The 25329-nt window shown below is 44.8% G+C and overlaps 2 protein-coding genes across 4 annotated transcripts; both read right to left on the reverse strand.

The window, feature by feature from the left end:
• Positions 1–362: 362 nt before the first annotated feature.
• On the reverse strand, positions 363–19947 carry Nutf2 (nuclear transport factor 2). Of its 3 annotated transcripts, none has more exons than XM_051201352.1 (5): positions 19828–19947; positions 5754–5880; positions 3407–3478; positions 3223–3321; positions 363–886 (listed from the first exon to the last, which is right to left on the reverse strand). In XM_051201352.1, the coding sequence occupies exons 2-5, from the start codon at positions 5850–5852 to the stop codon at positions 773–775; spliced, it is 384 nt and encodes a 127-aa protein (XP_051057309.1). In that variant the 5' UTR covers positions 5853–5880; positions 19828–19947; the 3' UTR covers positions 363–772. The 3 variants fall into 3 exon arrangements, with proteins under 3 accessions (XP_051057309.1, XP_051057308.1, XP_051057310.1); XM_051201351.1 differs by lacking the exon at positions 19828–19947 and adding an exon at positions 19361–19717; XM_051201353.1 differs by lacking the exons at positions 5754–5880; positions 19828–19947 and adding an exon at positions 19361–19745.
• A 3404-nt stretch (positions 19948–23351) lies between these two features.
• Positions 23352–25172, reverse strand: Thap11 (THAP domain containing 11). Its single transcript, XM_051201391.1, has one exon. It carries the CDS (start codon positions 24926–24928, stop codon positions 24026–24028), a length of 903 nt encoding a protein of 300 aa, XP_051057348.1. The 5' UTR covers positions 24929–25172; the 3' UTR covers positions 23352–24025.
• Between the last annotated feature and the right edge of the window lie 157 nt (positions 25173–25329).

Genomic DNA, 25329 nt, shown 5'->3' on the forward strand with positions numbered 1-25329 from the left:
AACCATATTTATCAAGGGCTTTCTAGAAGTTACAGGAGAATCATCTATCCTGCTACTAGACGTGAATCTACTCAGAGCAGAGGCCACAGGAGGTGTCAAACAGAACTGACTTTAGAGCCTTCAGTACAAGACAAGCTTCAGGCCAGACCTGCTTCCAGCTCTCCCTGCTTTCCAAAGACCAAGTGGGTTGGAGAGAACTCTGGCCTAGCAGGCTTGAGAAAACTTAGTTGGGACTGGTAACTTCAGTCAATTTGCTCCTTGTAGCAGATACTGTTAAGGTGAGGCAGAGATGAGAGGGTGAAATAAGAGACAATGGGCCAGAATTGTTGATGCCCAGCCAACTACTTAACTAATTAAAACAATTTAAACTGTTAAGAAAAATTTTGTGGTTTTATTGTATCATGAGGCATTGAAACATCTGAACAAATCAATATCTGGGCGGTGAGGCAGCTGCTTTCTCCTTCACTTCTTTGGGTTACTAGAGCAACTTGTCAGTAGATTAAAAAACAAAACAAAAACAAAAACCGACAATCTTTTGCATTACTTAAGTCTTTCCAAGGCATGCGCTGGTACAACACAAACTTCTCCTGTCAGATGCAACTAGTCTAGCATCCAAACATCATGCACAACGCCTGGTGACAGAAGCGCGCTGCACCCACTCCCACCTCGGCTCTGCTCGTTTGTGTATGATATTTGGAACATCTGGAGGAGTGAGATAGTATTGGGAAGAGGAGGGAGGAGGAAACAGCGCGAGTATCTGGCCAGGTGGAGGTCAGCCGAAGTTGTGCAGGGCAAGCCTGAACATGTCATTGGTGCAAACCCAAGCATCGTTGATGTTCTTTAATAGAAACATCTGGTGAAAACCCATGATGGGATCTTCATCGGCCTGTATGGAAGAAGAAAAAAAAGATTCAGTAAGAGGGCCAAAGAACAGGAAGAATGTTCAGTGGTAGAATAAGGCAGAGAATACAGACCTGAGGATCAGGCACTTACTGTACCAAATGCCAGTACAGAATAGGTACCTATGAATGTGAACTACTGTGTGTGAAACACTGCTGGTCATGTAGAAGTCAATAAATGGCACTTACATTGCCATGTTTCATTAGAAAGGCATCACATCTTACCAAATAACCAAGCAACAGTGCCAAAGACTTGCCTGTCTCTGGGCAGATGTGATCAAAGAATGTAAAGACTCTGTTAGCACTTATTATTTAATTTATACTATCAAAAAAACCATAAGCAATGGTATGTGTTCAATAAAGCCAACTAGTCCAATCTGGAGAAATTACTGCTAAAACAGACCGGGTCTGAGTAAATAATTTAAGGCTCAAAACTGAGTTCACATTGGGCATGGTGGGACATGCCTGCCAGTGTGTATGACAAAACTATTTAAAACAAACAAATATAAGAATCAAACAAGCAAATAAGCCCCCTCCCCATATTTAAAACAAACATAAGAATAAAACAAGCAAATATGCCTCCTCCCCAAACCCAAATAAGCAAAAATACAAAGTTCACAATAGGATCACAATTTTATAAGTGGAGTAGGATGGAGGAATGACCAGCATTAACACCGCAGCAGAAAAAAGACCCCAAACCTCTAAACAGAATTCAGAAAATGAGGATAAGGCCTAGTTAACAAAGAGTCTCCAACATCACTTCTTTTTCTAAGAAGTACAGTCAACAAGGAGGCATATTGGTCATCTGAAGCTCCAGGATGCATAAAAACCCCAGGAGGAATACAAAACTAGGTGTGAAGAGGTACTGTTTATTACTTCAGCTCCTTGGAAATACCCAACCCTAAGGGCTTATGGGTTACAGGTTCTGGACAGAGCATTCACAAAGGGCAAGAGGAACTAAAAGAGTAAGGCTGGACTTGTAGACAGTCCTTCTAGGTCCAATATAGAGGCACAGACACTCTCTTTCCACATACCTATTGGACCCAAACACGACTACCCCCCCCACCCCTATATTGGATTCAGGGTCAGCCAATTTGTCCTGCTTTAGGAAGAGGCCTTTGGAAACACTATTTGACCATAAGGATGACAGGTCTTAAGAGGGGTAAAGGAACCAGGCATAATGACACATACCTTAAAAAGAGCAAGGTTGTGCTCAAAAGGTAAAGGCACTTGCCCTATAAGCCCTGTGATAATGAGTTGGAAGGAAAGTTTTCCTCTGACCTCCACATAGTGTTGTAGCATACACAGAATACACCCATCATGTAAACACACTAACATATGCACAATATTGCTTTTTCACTACATTTTTTTTTCTTAAGAGACAAGGAAAATACAACAAAGCTGGACTTCCAGATACTTGGTCTGTAAATCCCAGCTTGGGCCAGGAGGGGTGATATACTTCTTTCATCTTTTAGTACTTAGCAAGCAGAGGCAGGAGGATCTCTGTGCATTCAAGGGTTTGTTCTACATAGCAAGACCCTGTCTCAGAGAAAGACTCAGAGTACCATTGAGGGCTGTAGGAGAATATTGTCTTTCAGCATCCAACTTGAAGTCTACCTATTTCTCAGGGTGATATAAGAGCCCAAGAGTTTGCCAGTACAGCTTGACCTGCTCCTACAAATCTTGTTCCTTTTCCATAAAGGCTCTAGACCAGTGTTCTTCATTAGAACATTCTGCAACCATAGCCACTAGCAATGTGACTAACGCAACTAAGAGATCCAGCCTCAAAATACATACATCATACATATATATGAGTGCACGGGCACGTGTGCGTGCGTGTGTGCACACACACACACACGCACACACACACACAGAAACTGTTGTGAGATTGAGAGTACTCAGTTGGAGAAAGTACCCACTTAGCATATACTCAATGCCTAGCACCAAGAAAAGGAGAAGGCAAGAAAGGTCAACTGCACATGGCTCATGGTCATCACATTAAGCAGTGCAGGTGATGGTGGCACACATCAACTACTTTAGTGCAATATCTGAGTTTGAGGCAGCCTGATCTAGAGTGAGTTCCAGGACAGCCAAGGCCACACAAAGAAACTATCTTGAAAAAAACCAAATTAGAAAAAGGAAAAAAAAAAAAAAAAAAAAAAAAAAAAAAGGGGGGGGGATGAGCAGGTGCTCTAGGCAATCACTTTGATGGCTTTTGTTTTGACAAGTCACTTTAGATGTTCCTCAATAAACAGATCACATCCTTATATTCACAGAGCTTCTGCCTACCCACTATTGCCCTCCAACACAGTGGCACTACTACCTTGAGCTGGCCTACGACCATGCTGATGATACAGCTATCTGGTGTAGGCTGATGGTCCTGCGCCGTGATACTATGCTGGATTTTCTGGAAGGGAAGGCTCTGCAAGAGAAAGAATGGAGGGTAGGCTGAGGTCAGAAGGGGCACGACAGAAGCTACCTGTATTCTAGTCCTGGACCTTACTTACAGACAACTTCTCCACAATGGCAGCTTTCCCCTGGAACTGCTGTCCTTCCCACGTAAGGCATGATGCATCAATCTGTAAAGTGCATAGGAAATGTACAGTCAAGGCCTCAGCACTCTAAGGCCCTGCCTCCTCCCCCATCCCCAAAGTTTTCAAAAGGGTCTTGGGAAAACAAGCCCATACATGCTTACTTGTCTAGAAACAAAGAAAAATTAAAATCAAACCCCAAATTTAAGTAAATAAATAAGAATCCCAAATTTATACCAGCAATTAATTTCTAAATTGGAAGGTTTTTTATTTCTGCGGGGCCTCGTGCCTTTAATCCCAGCACTCAGGAGGCATAGGCAGATGGATCTCTGAGTTCAAGGCCAGCCTATTATACAGAGCAAGTTCAAAAAAAAAAAAAAAAAAAAAAAAAAAAAAAACAAAAAAACAAAAAACAAAAAACATTTTTTGAGACAAAGATTCACATTGTAGCCCTGGCTGGCCTCAAACTCAAAGGATCTGTTTGCCTGCCTCACCTTTCAGTGCCTCCATTAAAGACTTATGCCACAATGCTCAGCAAACTTTCTACATTATATCCCATTGTTTCACTCTAAAATATTATCAGCCGGGTGGTGGGAGTTCACAACTCTAATCCTAGCACCTGGGGGGCAGAGGCAGGTTGCTCTCTGAGTTCCAGGCCATCCTGATCTACAGAATTTCAGGTCAGCCAGGATTACACAGAGAAAAACTTTGTCTCTAAAAATCAAAACAATTACCAGGTGTAGGCGGTGCACACCTTTGGTCCCAGCACTCAGGAGGCAAAAGCAGGCAGATCTCTGTGAGTTCAAGGCCAGCCTGGTTTACAGAGCTAGTTCCAGGACAGGCTCCAAAGCTACAGAAAAACCTTGGCTAGGAAAAAAAAAAACCAAACCAACAAAACAAAAAATCTAAAAACAAAACAATACAAAGTTTATTACAGTGTAGTTATTACCTCATGCACTGTGAAACAGTCTCACTGTGTAGTCCTGGCTGACCTAGATCCTTCTACCCCTGCCTCCCAAGAACATTAAAGGGGTGTGCTACCAATGTCGGCCAATAAGAGGCAACTTTAGCCTGAAAGCTTGAGACATTGTGGCAGGGTGATGGAGTGTCTGAAGCAGGCCAAAGCTACGTAGTGAGGTCTTATGCGGGGTGGAGATGGGATGGGCGACAGGAGAGGTGGGAACTACTGCTCCTTCCAACTGTGACATTAGGCAAGTTGTAAGTTGTTTATTTTTCTAAGTTTTAGTTTTCCCATTCTTCAAAGGGGAAACATTTGAGTGATTATGCAATAATATACATGAAGTATTCTTTTAGGACTTTCCTAAGATAAATGTCTTTTAGGAGGAGAGGTGTCAAACCTGCTTTAATTATTTTACAACAACCTTGACTCCCAGCCTTTTAGAAGGCTGAGGTAGAAGAATCTGGGTCTGAAGCCAGTCTGAGCAAAATAGTGAAATCCCTGTGTCCAAAAGAAGAGGCAATGAGAAGGGCTGACTGGGAGAACAGAACAGTGGTAGAGCACCTGCCTTCCATGCATGAGCACGTGGGTACAATCCCTCTAACTCATAATGACAATTTACATCACCTATGATGAATTTAGTCTCTCACTGCGAAGATGCTTTTCTTTTTTCCAAAATATCTGAATGAATCCTGACATTCTGGAAGAGATACTGACAACTTCTGACAGCCCAAACAGGCTCTAAAGCTACTCCTGTCATTGTTAGCCTGACTAAATGCCCTTATGTGAGTGAATTTCAGGAGTCAAGAATATGAGTAAATGAGTATCCTTAAAACACCAAGTGACAGGCAGTGGTGGTGTACGTCTTTAATCCCAGCACTTGGGAGGCAGAGGCAGGTGGATCTATGTGAGATCGAGGCCAGTCTGGTTTACAGAGTGAGTTCCAGGATAGGTTCCAAAACTACAGAGAAACACTGTCTCAAAAAAAAAAAAAAAACAAACAAAAAAACAAAACACACACACCAGGTAATACCTGCCTGCCTAGAAGACTACACCTGTTAACTATTTGATCCCCACCAGCACTCAGGTGCTCTGGGCTCAAATAAAGCTGCACATGGGACTACCAGAAGCTAGCTTTGCGTTGAAAATGCTCATGGCTGTTGAATCCAGAGGAGGAGTCCTAGTCTCTGGTTGCTGCTACTTTATGTGGAAGAGAGGTACTCCTAGGACTATGTGCCCTGATAAAGTGCCAACCACATGGAATGGCAAAGCCCAAACTTCTTGTTCAGGATACCACAATCCCCACTCTTGATATCCAAATTAATTTCCTAGGGACCTACTCTGGCTCTCAAGTTGGAGACTTACGTAAATTGCGCCTAGTTGGGTTCTGTCATTATCAAATAACTGGTAGTAATGCTGAATAAAGCTTGATCCAATCTGCTCCCAAATTGGCTTGTCTCCCATCCTGGAGAGTCACCCACCTCACCAAGACCTGCAAAGACCAGCAAGACAAAGACAAGTGTTAGTTAGTACCACACAAGCATGAAGAAGCCAGCCACTGATCTTTGTCTTCCTAGCCTTCTCATGCAGGTAAATCCTCTGGTGATACCTGTTCATTCAGGGAATGTGACAAAGCCCTGGGGATCTCACAGGAGACCTCACCCAACCCCAACCACATTTAGCGAGTCTTCCAAGCTTTAAGTTGATGACAGAAGGGGACCAGTTATACAAGATGGGTGCTGAGGTTGTAACTGGGACAAAGGAGTATCAGAATAGCCCTATAATGTCCAGTAAGGGGAGAAGGAACTAAACACCGACTCTAGCTCCACAATTTCCTTTAATCTTCTCAATAACCCCTAAGGCCAGTTACTGCCATTCTACCCATTAATCAGACCAGAAACTACTGATGTTTCTGTGTAATACGTTTCTCTTTTAGCCTTCAAGCTTCCAACACTGTCCCAAGGATGTGCTGGAATGGGGGAGAGGAGGAGAGATGACGACGATGACTATGACACATGACTTCTAAAGACTCCACTCTGACCACAGCAAGTCCTAAGGAGCCACCTAACAATTCTGAGGGCAGGTGACTCTTGAACTGGTCTTTTCTGCTGTTATTTCTTCATTGGTAATAATATTCTCTACTCACTTCAGAGCTGTGACAGAAGGATGCAAATGGGAAATAGATGGAGGCTGTGAGTGGGAAACAGCACCTCTGAACATCATCATCATCCTGTCTTAACAACTGCCCTGTTCCTGAAGGGGAATCCCTACCAAGCTAGAAGCCCACGATCCCACGGATACTGATAAAAAGCCACATTGACGCCCACCCTCCAAACCCATGTGTTATTCTGTGTGCATCTGCAGACGAGCATATCCTTGTCCTGAAAATATGTCTGAGACAAAACAGAAGGTAATTTCACCCCAGCAGAATACCATCAGCTGCAGTAGGAGCTAATACAAGTTACTGCTTCTAGGGCTTCCACAAACTCCTCTGCAAAGCGGAAGATGTCAACATGGAGGTTGCTGGTGGTTACATAGGGTCTTCGACAATGAAACTTAGTAAAGTGACTGCTTGACATAGTAAGTACTAACTTACTACAGTCACTATGACCTTGGACAAGGCCAGAGAAGCCAGAGTTAGGGACAGTGTAGAGGAATAGAGATAAATCCAATTGTCTAGCTTATGACGGATATTCTAGCCAATGAAGGGCCAGGAAATGAAGCCAGTTTTATTTTAAGTTCCCTAGGAGGTAGTTGCACTAAAAATAGAAACTCTACGCTCAGATGACTAAGAAATGTCCAGGAAAGTCTAAAACAAGCAGAAGAGAAAGCTTGGATCCACCCACGCCTGTACACAGGAACATAAGGTGTGTCCCAACTTAATTTGTGCCAAGAAACCAATCAATGGAAGCATAGGACCTACTACTAGTTTCACAAGCAATCTTGGTCACATTTCCAACTTTCCACATTTCCCTACCCTCACACCTCTGCCCCTTCTACCTTAGTTTTCACTCAACATGTCCCAACCCCACAAAAAAACCCAAGATACTTTGCCCAGTTCCCAAGAGCTCTTGAGAAAAGCTGAAGAAATAATGATCATCATTCCTCCTTCTGCCCCCAGCCTGCATCAAGGTTGGACAGTTCTCAGGGGAGATCCTAGAAAAGAACATGCCAAGCAGAAGAAACAGCACCACCAACTGTGTGACACCACCAAAACAGACCAGGGCAGGAAACTAGGGTGTCAGAGATGGAAGTTAGAGAGAGCAAGGCTGGAATTTCAGAAACAAGAACAGTGATGCCACAGGGTAAGACAAGAGTGGCATGAGAAGTAGAAGGGTGTTCTTTCTTTTTCAGTAGCACTGTTCTATCTATCCTATGAACCTATCTATCTGGAATAGTCTCATTATGGAGACTTGTACTGAATGGTCTAGAACTTACTATTTATACAGACCAGGCTGAACTGTTTGTTATTCCTCCTGAGTGCTAAGATTAAAGGTATGTACTACTATGTTAAGTAGGGTTTTGTTTTGTTTTTGCTTGTTTTGAGATAGGGTAGAGGCAGGAGGATCAAAAGCTCAAGGTGTCACTTGGCTACAAGGGAGTTTGAGGCCAGCCTGGGTTAGAGACCCTGTCTCAAAAACAAAACAGCAAAAAGAAAACCCAATAAAAAAGACTGCATAAAGCCCTTTGCTTTAAGGAGATCAAAAGCAGATCTAGGAGCCAATACCAACCTTACTCCAAGCCTGCTCAATCTTCATGCATTTATTCCCATGTACCCAAACATATTATGTTCCACTGTCATCTTGCTTTACAGATATGTAAACTTACATAAGGCTGGACAATGTAGAAGGGTTTGTCTAAAGCTCATTTAGATAGCAGGCTGACACAGTCTTGTATAACTGAACCCTAAACCACAAAGTTGGTCACATGTTTCATTTAACACTGTTGCCTTTGGGTTAAAGCCAAACCCTAAACTAGGTATGCTATTACATTTCTCCAGTCCCAGTACTCAGGCAGTTAAAGGAGAGAATAATGAGTTATAGTAAGTCCAGGGCTACATGGCATACCTGCAATTCCTGTACACTAGGACAGTTGTAAATTTCAGGCAACCAAACTGCACAGTGAAAACTCTTGTTTCACAAAATAATAGAATTCAGGTATGGTGGTGCAGGTCTTTTAACCCAGCACTTGGAGGCAGAGACAGAGGGAGGAGGATCTTTGTTGTGTTTAAGCCAGCCTGGTCTAGATGATAGTGACATACAGGCCTGCAAGAGCTACACAGTGAGACTGTCTCACTCAACCAATCAAGCAAACCAACTAAGACAAGAACAAGAAAGGAACTGAAGAGTATTCAGCTGAATCAGAGTCCTGCTCATGGCAGCAATGTCTGCAGCTCATAACTGCTTGTAACTTCAGCTCCAAATGATCTGATACCCTCTTCTGGCCACACAGACATACAAATACAAAAAACCAAAAACATACAACACAAACTCCTGGGTGTGACATAAACCTGTAAGCCAAGATTTTGGGATGCTGAGGTAGAAAGAATGCTAGAAGACCAAGGTCAGCTTCAGGAAAAACAATGAGTTCAAGACTAGCCTGGGCTACAGAGCCAGAGCTTCTCCCTGCACCCCTACTCCCCCAAAGCAGTGTACGCCTTTACACTGGGAAGGCAGAGATAGACAGATCTCTGTGAGATCCAGCCTGGTAACAAAGTGAGTTCCAGGACAGGCTCTAAAATTACAGAAAAACCCAGTCTTGGAAAACCAAAATAAATAAATTTAAAAAGGGGAAAAAACAAAAAACCGACAGCAAGATGGGATTGGAGAAATGGCTCAAGCATTAGCTGGTCTCCTAGAGAACCTGGGTTTAAATCCCAGAACCTACAACCTCTGCAAATCTGATGCCCTCTTCTGGCCCCCAAGAGCAGCAGGCTTGAACTCCGTGCAGACATTCATTGAGAGAAAACACCCACACAAGTTAAAATATATTTAAAAAGGGAAGACAAAAAAGATCAAACTGTAAGGTCTGCTGGAGGTCATCTACACCCATCCCTATCTTGCCAGCTATTCATTCTACCTGGATCTAGACAGACAGACAGACACACACAGACACACACAGACACACACACACACACACAGACACACACAGACACACAAAGTCCAGTGCTTGCTCACCAGCATTTTTGCAAAGGTGAGTCCCTGGTAAGGATATAACCACTGGCTTGGTCAAATCTTTTTCTTCTTCCCAGGCATTGGTCAGACCCTAATTGTCAACTCATTACCAGACACCAATGTTGACCCACTTGACGTGCAAAACCCATCAACTATCAATATACCCCAGCTCTGTTCCTCTGCCTTGAGGCACTATTACTTCCACGTGGGGTTGCCCTGTTTTGTTTTTTCAAGACAGGGTTTGTTTGTGTAACAGTCCCGGCTGTTCTAGAACTCAGGCAATACACCTGCCTCTGCCTGGGAGTGCTGGGATTAAAGGTGTACCTACCACACCTGGCCACTGTGTCATTTTCACACACATAATCCTCACTCATACATCCTCCCCAGTACAGAACGTTGTAGGAATGCAAACTATAGGTTTAATAGTTTACTCAAAACCAGGTACATAGTTTTCAACTCATACTTTAAAAACAGCACCCCCATGCCCAAAAAGAAAGAGAATGCAGAGGCCCCCTCCCCTCCACATGATTCCCCTGTGGTTGGTGTCCAGACAGGGCTAAATGCTTCCTCAGAATAGCCAGAAAGCTCTGATTGTGTTCTTAACATATTTATTATGAAAGTATAAGCCTGAAAACCAGATTAAGAAATGCAGTCCCACATGACATGAAGAACTATCAGCTGTGGCAAGAAGCTGCTCCTTGAGAACAGCCTCTTTGGACCTTTATGTAACTCTCTGCCAAGCATTCACAAGGGAGGAAATATACAAATCTTGTTAATAATTTCAGGGTGTTCAGACCCTCTAAGAACCCAACCATCAAGACACCTGTAATCCCACCTGTAATCCCAGCACTCAGGAGCAGAGGCAGGAGGATCTCTGTGAGTTCCAGGCCAGCCTGTTCCACAGTGAATTCTAGGACTGCCAGGGCTACACAGAGAAACCCTGTCTCAAAAAAAAAAAAAGAATCCAATCATAGACTCCAGATTAAGAGTTGACCTAAAAGGCTAAAAGGTCTCACTAGGCAAAACAAACAAATAAATAAAAGTATCTTCACTTTTAGATGTCAAGTATCTCCAAAAGCAGTGATCAGCACATCAAGGAGACTCCTGACTCGAAAAGACACAGAGCAAGCAAAAAGAGAAATGTGCAAAAAGCCTTACATGCACTGCCCCACCCCAGCAATACTCATGTCAGAAATGAACAAATCAGACTCAGTGAGTAATCAACTCAGCAGCTACTACACAGTAGAATTCAACTGCCTAGGTTTATCAGGCTCACAGGTTTCTAATGACAACCTGAGTCCTCTTAGAGCTAAAAAATGAACAGATCTCATCTGTGAAACAGTAGGTTCTAAGCATGAAGACCTAGACCTCTGAGCTCTCTGAGAGGAGCAAAGCAGGCCCTTCTCAAAAAATTTTATATGAAGGGCTGAAGATGCACAACTCATAGAGTAGTTCATGCCTGTAATCTCAGCATTTAGGAGGTTTAGAGATGAAGACTATGTGAATTCTAGGCAAGTCTAGGCTAAAGTGATGCCTTAAGTAAAAAACAGAAAAGGTTATCTGAGAACTGCAAAGATAGTTTAACAGTATGTGTATTTGCTGCCCTAGCAGAAAAGCTAGGTTCAGTTCCCAGCATGTACATGTTGGCTCACAAGCATCTGTAAAGTCAGTTCCAAAGGATCCAAAACCCTCTCCTGTCCTCTGTAGACACCAAGCATGTACACAGTGTATGTACATAAATCCAAGTAAAATATTCATACATACAAAAAGGGTCAGAGACCTGACAAGAAGGTTCAGTAGGTAAAGGCAATTCCTAACAAACTTGTTTTCAATCCCTGGAACCCATGTGGCAGAAGTACAAAACAGCTACAAGTTGTTCTCTAACTTCTACACATATTATGGCATGTCCCTCCAAAAAATATGTAAAAAAATTAAATAAAATTAAAAATAAAGGGTTGGGGAGATATAGTCCAGTTGTAGAGCACTTCCTTTGTGTGAAGCCCAAGATTTGATCCCCAGTATTACACACACACACACACAAAAAAAAAAAAACACGCACACACACTTCAAAATCACAAACCAGTTTCTACTGTTTCAACAAAGGAATTGGATAGATGCTGGCCAAGCTGGACCTGGGGCTGATATGGGGCACAAGAATACTAGAGAAGGTTAAAAGAAAAAGAATCACTAGTTCAATAGACAGAGATGATCTCATATCTGAAGGCCCATCACTAAGTCCAGTGGAGATCGCTAAATGTGCTGAGCTTGCAACAGCCTTAGAAATTGAGTGCCATTTCCCCCTAATTCTTCTGTTTGCCAGGCCCCAAACATATAACCTTGAAGCACAGCCTGGGAAGGATTTGTTTATTAAAAAATAACTCAGGCCAGGCTGTGGTGGCACATGCCTTTAATCCCAGCACTTAGGAAGCAGAGGCAGGTGGATCTCTGTGAGTTCCAGGCCAGCCTGGTTTACAGAGCTAGTTCCAGGACAGGCTCAAAGCAATACAGAGAAACCCTGTCTCAAAAGACAAACAAAAAATATCCTGTTTCTCTAGTCTCATGAAGTTGTAGAATCTGCAATATGTAATTCATGGTCTGTGGCCTTCCAATGATTTTTATATGGAAACAAAGCCTCACTACTATTTTATCTTCAAGGCCCTGAATTACCTCCTTGACTTGCCACCTACTCTTTTCCCTCTTTAGCAACCACACTGCGCATTTTGCTACTTTCTAAACAGAGGCCATTCTCACCTGAGAACTTTGTAGTCACTGCTTCTTTTATTCCAACGATTTAGGGTGTGTGTGTGGGGGTGTGTGTGTGTGGGGTGTGTGTGTGTGTATTCTTCAGTCCAAACATGTGGTGGTCAGAGGAAACTCGGTTCTCTTTAGGGGTGTGTGTGTTCTTTGTGTGTGTGTGTGTGTGTGTGTATTCTTCAGTCCAAACATGTGGTGGTCAGAGGAAACTTGGTTCTCTTTCCAGTCCCGGGAATTGAAGGCAGGTTGTCACGGTTGGCAATAAACACTAGGCAGTAAACCTTCTAGGCAGCTACTCCTCCTCCATGAGACTTCTTACACTTGACCCAGGGGTCCAAGGAGCTTAAGCAAGGTTTGACTAGTTAGTCACTAGTTAGTGACTCACAGCCCAGTCACTGCTTCTTCTACCTGGACCACTCTTGCAACTAGACACCTGGTTCCTTGTCATGTATCAATTCAAATGTCACCTCTTCACTAATACCTTCCCTGACTATCCTAGTTTAAAATTACTGTCCAGTCACTCATTTTCCTTTATTCTTTCACGAGTTTGTACATATGTGAAACACTTAGATCATATTTTCCCCCATTATCTTCTCTTATCCTTTCTCCCACCAAACTCTTCACCCAACAATAATCCCCCCCTTCGTCTTTTTTTTTCCCCTTCAGCCCACTGCATTTAATTAAAGTTCATAGCTTGTACAATGAATAACCCCCCTCTCCCAGCAGCCATTAACTATTCACTGCTTGGAGCTCCTCAGGGAGGGGTCTTATGAGGCCCTTCCCTCACTGATAAAATGTCAATGGGCTCAGTCTTATGCATTAGCCACTGCTGCTGTGAATTGATGGGTACATCAGCCATGTCATGTCCAGAAATATGGTTACTCATTTTATCTCCTTTATTGTTTTTCTTAGCACTCATCACCCTGTCAGATCATGTTTATAATGTAGTATGTCTCCCTGACCAGGGCAGTCTTAATCACCCGTATCCATGGTACCTGGTCCAGCACTCAATAACTTTTTGCTGTCTAAGTGAATGAATGTGTGGGAGCCTAACTGAAGCTGGCTGTTCTCTGGAGTTGTCAGTTTTGGGCAACCCTGTTCAACATAAGTGGCTCAGTAACCCATGTCTCCTACACCCACACCTTTTAAGTTGCCAGGAAATGGTCCTTTCATCCATTCAGGTGAGTGACATGCTACAAGTGGAGACTGGCCCCAACACCCTCTCTCAATCCCAAGGCCCTAGTCATCCTGGGAAGCAGCTATGGCAAATGGTAGATAGACAGCCACATCCTTGAAGATCTGGCCACTAGCCTGCTTCACTTCTCCCTGTGTTATGAACCGGTGGTCCTGGCTCTTCATCAGTAACTGTGGGCAAATTAGGGAAAAATTAACCCAGGGACTAAAGCAAAACCCAATGATAAGGAGTAATCATCAGCCTCCAACAGAGAGGCTGCACACAGAGAGGCATTCTTGATGCAGGAATGGCAACTGCCCAAGTTGAGAGACATGCAGAGTCCTTTCCTAAAATGGACAGACTAAAGTCTATGCATCCCTAGCACCATTTGGACCCTTTCCTATGCCTGGAGACTTACAGAGCCTAGACTGATCCAGGAGCTGACTCCTGAGATCTGTATTCTATACTCTGCTCTGCACTAACTGTCCTAGTAACCTCCCTTCCCCAGATGGTTTCACAAGAGCTCTGGAGCCCTTGGCTTTTTTTAGTTTTTATTTATCAACTGAGCTTCAGACCTTGAACTTTTCATCAGGGCCCCTGGTAGGGCATGAAGCTCCTCAATAACTGCTCCCATGGTCTGCCACCACCATCCACAGACAGCATTGCCGTGACATCAAGACTGAGCAGAGCAGAGAATAAAAGGGACAGAAGATAAAGACCTTCTCTATCATGCCGTCTGACTTGAGCCTCATAATGAAGTGGCCCTACAAGGCTGTTATAGTCATTTTCACTTCAGGAAGGTATAACTGAGAAGATGGAATTCAAAACCACAAAAGGCCACTGGCATAGTTAGCACTTGTTACCCATGAAGATGGCCAGAATGGAGCTAAAACCCAAAGTGGAATAGCAGAAGCTATTAGTAAAGAGAAATCCATGTCTTTTCTGCCCTTCTGATATTAGCTTGGCAGGTAAAGGCATTTTGTTGACAAACCAAAAAACCTGAATCTTCAGGATCTACATTGTGGAAGGAGAGAACAGTCCCACAGGTTCTCCTCTGACTTCCACTGTGAACTACAGCACATGAGCATGCACTTCTGAGCAGACATCTGTACAAAATAAATAATATAGTAAGAGCTAGAGAGATGGCTCAGTGGTTAATAGCACTTACTACTCTTGCAGAAGATCCAGGTTCAGTTTCCAGAACCTACATGGTTGTACACAAGTATCGGTAACTCCAGTTCCAGGGATCTGACTCTCTCATCTGCCTTCACAGACATTTGCGCACATATGGTTCATATACATATATTCAGATATACACACATACAAAATATAACTTTTAAAAATTATTTTACTTATTAATTTCTTCATTAAGATAGTGTCCCTCTATGTAGCCCTGGCTATCCTAAAACTCACTATGTAGACCAGACTGGCCTTGAACTCAGAATATCTTCCTGCCTGTTAAAAAGAAATCTTTTAAAAATGTATAAAGTATGCTTATGTATGTATCCTATGAGTGCTCAGTCTACATGTACACCTGCATTCCAGAAGAAGGCATCAGATCCCATTATAAATGGCTATGAGCCACTATGTGGGTGGTGAGTATTGAACTCGGGACCTCAGAAAGAACAGCCAGTACTCTTTAAGCACTGAGGAATCTCTCCAACCCCCCTGCCTAACTTTCAACGTCCATCTTGGAAAATGCCCAGTAAGGATAAGCTGAAATGTAGTTTAAAACAAGCAGTCTTCTCATTTCTTATCTTTGTACCCCCCACCAAAAACTGGAGACTGAATCTAAAGCCTCATGCCTGCTACACAAGTGCTCTACCACTGAACTATACTCAAGTCCCAGTATTTGTCATTTCTGACATCCCTATTAGATACTGCCCCTTAAAACATCGAGACAAAATACCACAAGCCTGGAGTTTGATTTCTTAGCACTACTCATACAGGATGGTGAAGACACACAGGCCTGTAATGCAATCCAAGTCACTCCAGAGGTGGAAGCTGGAAGAACAGGACAGGATTCAAGGAATAACTGCTTGTCATTTGAATGAAGCTGACTATGAGTGAGTCTCGGGAGTTAAGTGAGAGATGTTACACACCACCCATGTTTCAGGCAAGAAAATTGAAGGTCAGACAACGTTGGTGATATTCCTAGGCATTCTGGGAACTGAGCAGATTCCTATGGTTTTGGCCAGTCACTGGAGAGGAAGGTGGGACCACTAGTTTGCTCTTCTTTGTAACCCTTTAAAAGCTCCCCCTACGGCACAGGATCAGAGTCCCTGCAGTTCTCTTCAACTAAGCTTGCAGCACATAATGCCAATTACTCCCATCACCCTCAGCACAGACACCTTCCTTCCACAGCACAACACCAGGGCTTGTCTATCTCTCGATGTGTATGTGTATATGTGCCCACAGCCTCAGCCCAAAGTCAAACATACAGAAAGGACAAAAGAATGTCTTCAGAAAAAAAAAAAAAAAACCCAGCATGATAATGTCAAACAAAATGCTAATACCTTACTAAGGGAATCTTGAATTTTTCTTTTTTCTTTTCTTGTTTCTTTTTCTTTTTTGAGATATGGTCTCATTATATGGTCCACACAGTCAGTTTTTTCAAGACAGGGTTTCTTTGTGTCCTGGAACTTGCTCTGTAGTCCGGGCTGACCTTGAACTCTGCCACCCGAGTGCTGTGTCTAAAGGTGTGCACCACAAGGTTTGTCCTTGAACTCATACTCTCCTCCTGCCCCAAACTTCAAAGTGCTAAGATTATTGAAGTCTTCCGCATGTTGCTTGTACTCAACATCAGAGGAATTTGAAGCCAGGCTGACAGTCAGCAAGTCTCAGCAAACCTCCTGACAATGCTTGGATTACAGAGTGTATGGCCTGGCTTTTAATGTGGGTGCTGAGGATTTAAACTCACCCTTGCACAGCAAGCATTCTTACCCACTTAGGTATCTCTTACTCTAAAGCACTGATTTCTCAACTTTCCTAATGGTTCAATGCTTTAATACAGTTCCTCAGGTTGTGGTGATCCCAACCATAAAATTATTTTCTTTGTTATTTCATAATTGTAATTTTGCTACTGTTATGAGTCATAATGTAAATATCTGTGTTTTCCAGTGGTCTTAGGAAACCCCTGTGAAAGGTTCATTCAACCCCCAATGAGTTGTGACCCACAGGTTGAGAACCAATGTTCTGAAGGGTTTTTGTTGGCTTCAATGTTTTCTGAGGTCTTGTAATCCCAGAATAGTCAGAAATACATGATCACTCCTTCAGTCTCACAGGTGCTAGAATTACAGGCATTTGTCCCATTTTTTGCTATGAGGCCTTTTAATTTTAACATTTTGGAATTCTGCATCTTTATCATTCATCATTTCAATGCACTAACCTCAGAGACAGCAGAATAAAGCAAGACATGGTTCAGACAGAAGTGGGATTCTAGAAACAAGGGACCAAATTTTATATTAAAAGGCCAACTGTGGTGGTATACATCAATAATCCTAGTAGTTTGAGAGGCTGAGGCAAGAGGTTGACTGCAAATTCAAGGACAGCTTAGGCTATATAACAAGTTCAGAACTACGCTGAATTACATAGTAATACTATGTCAGAATATATTCTGGGACTATTGAGATAGCCCAACAGGTATCTGTTGTCTTGCCTGATGATTTAATGACATAGAAAACTGACTTCTAAAAGTTGTCCTCTAACCTCCACAGCTGTAGCACATGCATAGCCACACACAAAATACATTTTTAGATTAAAAAATAATTTTACAAACCAGGCATTGATAGTGCACGCATTTAATCACAGCCCTCGGAAGGCAGAGGCAAGTGAATCTCTTTGAGTTGGAGACCAGCCTGCTTTACAGAGCTAGTTTCAGGACAGACTCCAAAACAATATTATTATTATTATTATTTTTGCTAGTTTTTGTCACTTAGCTAAAAGCAAGTCAGGTCCTTTGACTTCCTACATGGCAGATACTGGGCAATGGTTTACTCTAGATAGTAGCTTCTGGGAATTTCTCTTTTTGTTTGTTTGTTTGTTTGTTTTGTTTTGTTTTTGAGACAGGCTCTCCTGAAACTCACAGAGATCCTACTGCCTCTGCCTACCAAGTGTTGGGATTAAAAGATGTGAGCCACCACTGCCCAGCTAATTTCCGGGAACTTCTAAAGCATAAGAGACCTGAATTCCTCCTAGTTCTGGCTAGCTTTTGAGAAGAAGTATCTTTTTTGATCCTCAAGGTGCTGGAGTATGTGTAGCCTAGTATTTATAAAGTCTTGGGTCTTATCCCTAGCACTGCATTAAAAAAAGAAAGAAAGAAAGAAAGAAAGAAAGAAAGAAAGAAAGAAAGAAAAAAGGAGGTCCTATGCAATGTACAAGCCACCCAGAATCTTAGAATATTCAAACTGATCTATAGTTACAAACCTAGCTCATCTGAAACCTAGACAAGCTGGAGAGTTTGTTTTGTTTCTTTGAAACAGGGTCTCATTTATCCCAGTACTAAGATTTCAAGCTTTTGCCACCATACCCAATGTATTCAGTGCTAGTGATTAAACAAGAAATCTACCAATGAAGAGTAACATCCCTAGCTCCTAAAACTAACAGGAGAAAAATTCTTAAGTGAAAACCAGAAAAACAGTATCTGAGGAAATATTCAAAGAACAGGTAGATAAAAAACAGTGACTTTCTGCATCCTGGTCCTGTCAGTCATCCAAAGAGACTGGGCACTCTGCTTGCAGGACCAAACTGCTTCTTAGTCCTTTTAAGAACCCTGTCTAAACAAACAAACAAACAAACAAAAAAGCCTGTGATACAGAAGCCATTAATGGGCCAGAGAATTTAAGCTGACAAGAGTCACTTTCCACAGGGGTCCTAGGAACTTCTCTACACTAATCCCTTAATCACCAAACAGAAGTGTGTTTTTGGTGTGTGTGTGTGTTTGTGTGTGTGTGTGTGTGTATTCTGAGACAGGGTTTCCAAGTGTAGCCTTGGTTGTCCTGGAACTTGCCTCAAACTCAGAGATCCCCCTGCCTCTGCCTCCCAAGTACTGGGATTAAAGGCATGTGCCACCATGGTCCAGCCAGAAGTGCCTTTTCAAAGCCTGCTAATAGTAACTGGTTAAATACACCCCTTCTCCAGGGACTCAATGTGATGATCTATGGTGCCACTAATAAAGTAATTTCTCAAGGCCCAACCAGCTTCTTACTGTTCAAAGGCAGCTCCAGCACAAGTGAAGAGAAACCAAACATTCTTCAACTTCCAGCTCTGCAACCAGCTTCAAAAGGCAAATACAGCCTAAATCTGAGCTCTGGTCACAGGGTTCCTTCCACATTTTCTTGTCCACCATTAGTGTCAAGGACCTCAAGCTTAGAGTCCACTTCTTCACACATTAAATTCCTACCTTATCACTTTATTCTTAAGGAGTCAACTTTCTCTAAAGCTATGCTATGCTGACTCTAGGAGGTTCTGATGTATTTCAGAATTGGGCTATGCTTGATGGGGAAAAAAGCTTAGTAGCTTACACAACTAATTTCACTTCTTTGGCATCCTTCCTCCATTAGTTGTCAGGCAACCCACCCTAAAGCTGGAGCCTAGTCATGGATAAATAAGGGTGGAGGCTGGGCCTACCAGCCAGGAACTACCTCTCCAAAGACACTAAGTTCAGATTTTCTAAGTCTAACTAGAAATAAAGTCCCACGAAGCATCACCTCCCGCCCCAGATACCCTGGCCCTGTCCTCCAGAGGTTAAGTTTCGTGCACTCCCAGCAGGCAATCAGGCAGAGAAGCGTTCACCTACATCCTAGCCGGGCTATGGTTTGGAACCGGGCAATGGTCCCAAGCCCCAGCAGCGGCAGGCGGGCAACCCTTACCCATGCTGGCTCTGGAGCGAGCTGGGTGGCGTTGCCCATCCCCGGATCTTCGCTGGCCGGTGGTGGGACGTGGGTCTGGGGTCGGCCCGCCAACCTGCCTGCAGAGGTTGTAGGATTCGAGCAAGCCAGGCAAGGCCACACGGGGCGGGGCCCTGAGAGCTATCCTGATCGTCCGGACCAGAGAAAAAGATCTGGCCACAGCTCATTCCGGCGCAACAGCCAGGACACAGGGCAGCACGGACAGGCGTCCGTCGGGCTTTCAGCATTCCCCCGACCGCGGCCGCAGAGAATCCGCGGGAGGCGGAGCCGCGCGCGACACATGGTGCGGGCCCCGCGCCTCTTCGGGCCGCCGGAGGGGTGTGAAGAGGGAGGGGCCTCCCAGGGCCTCGAAGCAGAAGCTCCCGGCGGCCTAGAGCGCGGCTCCTGCGGCCCAGCCCCCGCCCCGGCGCGCTGGCCCCAACACTCACCCGTGGGGCTGGCACGATGGCGGCAGCGGCGGCGGCAACCCAGCGCGGTCTGCGACCGACTGTCCCTTCCCCCTTGCCTTCCCTCGCCCGACTCGCTGCACTCTGGGAAATGTAGTCCCTATGTAGCTCCTTATGGGTATCAGTGAACTTGAAGAATACTACAATTCCCAGAATGCTATTCGCGGAGGCACAGCTACGGCCCGCAGCGCGGGAGGAGAGGCTAAGTCAGGGAAGGAGGCGAGCAGAGCGAGCCCCTGAGAATTGTGGTCTAGCGGAAGCCTCTGGAACACGGAGTTGGCGCCAGACAAGGATTGGATCTCAGTCGTAGCTGGGTCCCAACTGTCCTGGCCCCGCCTAGGCTGTGCAGCGGATCGTGCCTGACCCCGCCTCCGTGGGAGCCTGGTCTAGCTTTGAGCTGGCCTGGCTTCTCCCAGCAACCCCTGTATTAGACTCCCCTTAGGCGCTCTGGCTATTAGTTCTTTTCATGGTGTAGCCTTAACCCTCGTGGCGAAACCCACCCTTCTCTTGTTCCAACATTTGTTGAATTAGCTATGTCGAGGGAGCTACCTACCTACCCCCAAAGTTGGTTGCAAACTGACTAGGCTCTTCTTGGGCCCCAGACTCAAAAAATGCTCCTTAGATGGCCTGTAGTTGGGAGAGGTTGTACAGAGGATTTTCAAAACAAAATCTTGAATTATGAGGGGTTTTGCTTGTTTGGATTTTTTTTTTTTTTTTTTTTTTTTTTTTTTTTTTTTTTTTTACATTTCTAGATTTATTTATTTATTTTTGCGTTGTGTACATTGTTTTCCCAAGGGTGTCGGGTCCCTTGCAACTGGAATGACAGACAATTGTGAGCTGCCATGTTAGTGCTGGGAATTGAACCCCAGTCCTCTGGAAGAGCAGTAGGGCTCCTAACCACTGGAGCCATCTCCCCAGACCCCGAGGTTTTCTGTTTTGTTGCAGCAGAGCAATTACGAATTTTTTTGTTTGTTTTTTACATTTTACGTTGAAGAGGGGCAAGCCAAAGCTTGTATGTGAAGGCTAGAGAAAGCTTACAGGAATCAGTTCTTCCACCATGGAGCCTTGGAAATAAGATTCTCAGGCTTAAAGGCAAGTTACTTTACTCACTGGGATATCTTTTTTTTTTTTTTTTTTTTTTTTTTTTGAGACAGGGTTGTTTTTGTAGCCCTCCCTGCCCTGGAACTTGCTCTGTAGACCAAGCTGTCCTTAAACTCGAAGATCCGACTCCGACTGCTAGCAATAAAGATGTGCATGTCCACCACCACCCAGCCCGAATTTTAATTTTATATTTTTGGTTTCTCAAGACAGGGTTTCTCTGTGTACCAGCCCTAGCTGTTCTGGAACTAGCTTTGTAGACCAGGCTAGCCTCAAACTCAGAGATATGCCTCCCCAGTGCTGGAATTAAAAGTGTGACACCACCACCTAACCAGAAATTTTTTGTTTTGTTTGGTTTTGGTTTTTCAAGACAGGGTTTCTCTGTAGCTTTGGAAACTGTCCTGGAACTCGATCTGTAGACCAGGCTGGCCTCAAACTCACAAAGATCCACCGGGATTAAAATTGTGAACCAACACTGCCCAACCAGAATTTTAATTTTTATTGTAAAAATAACTGGCTCAACCTAACTTTCCCAAGTGACCAGACCCTTCCCCTTAACTCTCAACATCCTTTTAAGTTTCCTTGGTAACACAAACACTGAAGGCCTTTTTCAGTTCCTTTGTCACTCAGGTCTGTGCTGAGCAAATGGCTCTGCAGCCAACCCAAAGAACCACAGGAAAGGAAAAAGGCTACAAACACCCTAACTCTTCCCTCCAAACCAGAAAAATCTTTAGTACTTCTGTCTTGCCATAAGGAGATTTGCACTTTTGGCAGCACCCCACCTCTTGGGGACAACTGGTAAAACTAGGCTAAGCTTCTTGATTAAGTCCTGTCTGGCCAGGCCATGTAGTTTGACTAGGTACTGCTTTTATGACCCAGTCAATAAGAACTCTGCTTTACCCTGTTGGTGAAACATCTGTAGCCTCACCATCACCACCAAGAAAACAAAACACAAAACAAGAGACAGGAGGAAAGATCCAAGGAGTATTGCTAAAAGGTTCAAGAGAAGCAAGGTGGTAGTAGCTGTCCTTTTAAAGGACTGGAGGATGGCCCAGACTGGGAAAGCCCCCACTCCAAGGAAAGAGCATTGACACATGAGAGTTTGGCAGTTAGCTAGAAATGCACTGCTGTGTTTTCACCATTTGATTATAACCCAAAGCTAACCTTACAAAGGCAAACTCAGCTCCCCAAACTGGGCACCTATACTACAGCTTCCTCAAGACTTATTTCCCAACTCAGAGCCAAAGGACCAGAATGGAAGTAGACTCTGGAGTTTTGGGAACACTTCAGCTTGCAAGTCACAGGTCACATCCTCAGGCAAGGTGATTGATCCATAAGTAACTCAGAAGTGAGTCCAATTTAACCGAGCCTAAGAGCCCCAATAGTCACAGAAACAGGTGATTTTAAAAGGCTTTACAGACCTTGAGAGATGGCTCAATAATTAAGTATACACTGCTCTTCCAGAGGACACAAGTTTTGGTTCCCAGTATCCATGTCAGATGACTGACAACTCCAGCTCCAAGGGATCTAATAGCCTGGCCATTTCAAGCAGCTGGAATCACAGACATATATAACTGAAAATAACAAAAGCAATTTTTTAAAAAAAGTCATTCATGGCCGGGCATAGTGGCCCTCACCTTCAATCCCAGCATTAGGGAGGCAGAGGCAGGTGGATCTCTGTGAGTTCAAGGCCAGCCAGGTCTACAGAGCAAGTTCCAGGACAGGCTCCAAAGCTACAGAGAAACCTTGTTTTGAAAAACCAAACAACAACAAAAAAGCATGGTGATGTAAAATTGTAATCCTAGCAATGGGGAGGCAGAGACAGGCAGATTCCCTAAGGCTCACTGGCTGGCCAACCAGCCTAAACTACTTGATGAGTTCCAAGCCAATGAGAAGACCGTCTCTCTGTCTCTCTCTCTCTCTCTCCCTCCCTCCCTCTCTTTCTCACACACACACATACACACTTCCCCACTGCACCCCTTTACCACCACCTCCCTCAGCTGACAGGCAAGTAAGTGTTCTACCACTGAGCTAAATCAACAACCTCTAGGAGACCTTGTCTTAAAAAAAAAAAAAGCTAGATAGCACCTGAGGAAAGACAACTCAGAAACCTCAGGCACAAAACTACACACATGTACATACACTTACACAAAGATCCAGGGAGAAAAAAATCATGGGCAAACCAAGACCTTTTCATGCAGCTTCCAAACACTAGGGAGTGACCTGATCTAGGAACTTTATGAAGATCTATGTGCTTTTCATTGCTTTCTGAAGAAACTCAATCCAGTCAGTCCTTTAAAACATCTCTATTTTCAGGGCTAGCCAGTTCTTTCAAATAGGTCAAGACCAATATCCCCATATTTCAAGAACACTTAGCTTTAATAAAAAATAAATTGTCGAAACCCAAATAAAAACCTTACTTTTTTTTTAATTTGTTTTGCCAAACAAACACAGTGAAAACTTTAGTCTAATTGTACAGAAAATAGAATTTGTAACCAGTAGCAAACATAACGAGATAAACCTAAGTCCCTGGTAAGCTGGATCTCCATCAGCAACTCACCTAGAGCCCTCTCATAAATGACCTTCTGGGAAGAGAGGTCCTAGAAGGCAGAGGCACAGACCAACTAGTCCCCTTCAGAATTACAGACTGCACCCGAAACAGGTAAGCATGAAAAGGGGAAATGATGTTACTCAGATCTCTTACTACACACAGCAAAGTTGTCTCCAATTGCTGGCCAACCTTAAGACATGGTTTTCTCAAACCCAAAGTTCCTAAGAGTCCCACCTGCATCCCTCCAGGATAAGTTTCAAGTTCAATGGTTCTGAAACATTTGCTTAATCAGAATCTGCAACATAAACTGGGGAGTGAGAGACAAAGTCATAATTGCTGGTGTCACCAAATTCTGAAGTCCCTAACTCCTACTTCAGGAGGAAACAAATGAGGGTGCCAGATGACCAACAGGAGTCCTGCTGTCCTAAACCTCAGCACTGTCAACCAGAATATTGGGGAGTTCAACATCCGCCTGAGGATTCCTTGGGCTGGAAGGAGTCACGAATTCTGCAGGTTGCTGAGGGGAACCATTCACATTCCATGCTTCTTACGGATGACAGCCATGGCAAGCAGGCGATCCTTCTCGCGAAGTTCTTCACGGAGCTTAGCTTCGGTAAGACGCAGATGGCGGATGCTACCCTTCATCTCTTTCATCTTCACTTCCATCAGGGCCAAGATGTCCCGCTGCTCATTCAGCTTGCGCAGGAGCTCCTCCTCCGTGGTACCTGACGACAAGGAGTACGAGTGGTCGGAGCCAGTATCAGGAAAGCCTTCTTCCCCTACCACCACCAGCTGAGGGCCCAGAGCGCACTCAGCCGCCTCCAGGCCAGCTGTAGCAGCCTCTAGCTCTGATGCGGCGGCAGCGGCTGAGCCTTCAGCAGCTGCAAACTCTACTTGCACCGTAAGATCGATGGGCTTCACATCATCTCCCGAGGGAGTGGTGGGCGCCGGAGCCACGGATCCCGAAGCCTGGCTGCTGTCTACAGCGGCCTGAAGGGTGAGAAGCACGGCCGCAGAGGCAGACACCAGGTTCGGCTGCAACTGGGTGGTCTGGGCAGTGGAGGAAGACGGAGATGCCTGCTGCTGTTGCTGCAGCTGCTGTTGCTGCTGCTGCTGCTGCTGCTGCCTACGGCGGGCTGCCGCAGCTCCCGCAGATCGCCGCGCTACTTTGCGCTCATTGACGCCACGCAGCGGGAAGATGGTGGGAACACGCACCGTGTAGGTCTTGCGACCGCCCTGGAAGTGAACGCTGCAGAGACGGTGGCCGGTGGTGGGCTGGAAGGTGGAGAAGCACCCACTGACGCCAGCACGGGACACGTTCTTGAGCCAGAGGCGCCGCAGCTCAGCGTCCTTGGGAAACGTATAGAAGTGCAGCGCCTTATCACGGTGTGAGTTGTTGTAGCAGCCCGGTACGCAGCACGTAAAGCCAGGCATAGCTGCGACGCGCGGCCCGGCCCACCGGCCTCTTGCGCTCTTCGACGGTCGGGTCTGTCCCCCGCCTCAGCTCCTCGACGGGAGGCGCCGCGCGAGTCCTTTAGAGGCCTCTCACTATTGCCGCCTGGCGCAAGTCGTCCCGGGCGGGGGCCCCGTGCCTAGAATATGCTTGCTGACCGCCCGCGCCGCGCTACCCACCAGGCCGCCCGCCTGCGCTCCGGAGTCGGCCCGGGGGACGCCGCGAAGGACCGCCTGGAAAGGGGGACTACGCCCCCCACAATGCACCGCGCCAAAAGCAGCTCACTTCCGGGATGGGGGCGTGCTTATTCCGGCTGCTTTCCTCGGCACTTCGACATCCTGCTCAGATCCGATTATTTTCCAGATGAGTCTCATCCTAAGCG

This window comes from Phodopus roborovskii, unplaced genomic scaffold, assembly GCF_943737965.1.
Source record: "Phodopus roborovskii unplaced genomic scaffold, PHOROB, whole genome shotgun sequence".
In the NCBI taxonomy this organism is placed as follows: Eukaryota; Metazoa; Chordata; class Mammalia; order Rodentia; family Cricetidae; genus Phodopus; species Phodopus roborovskii.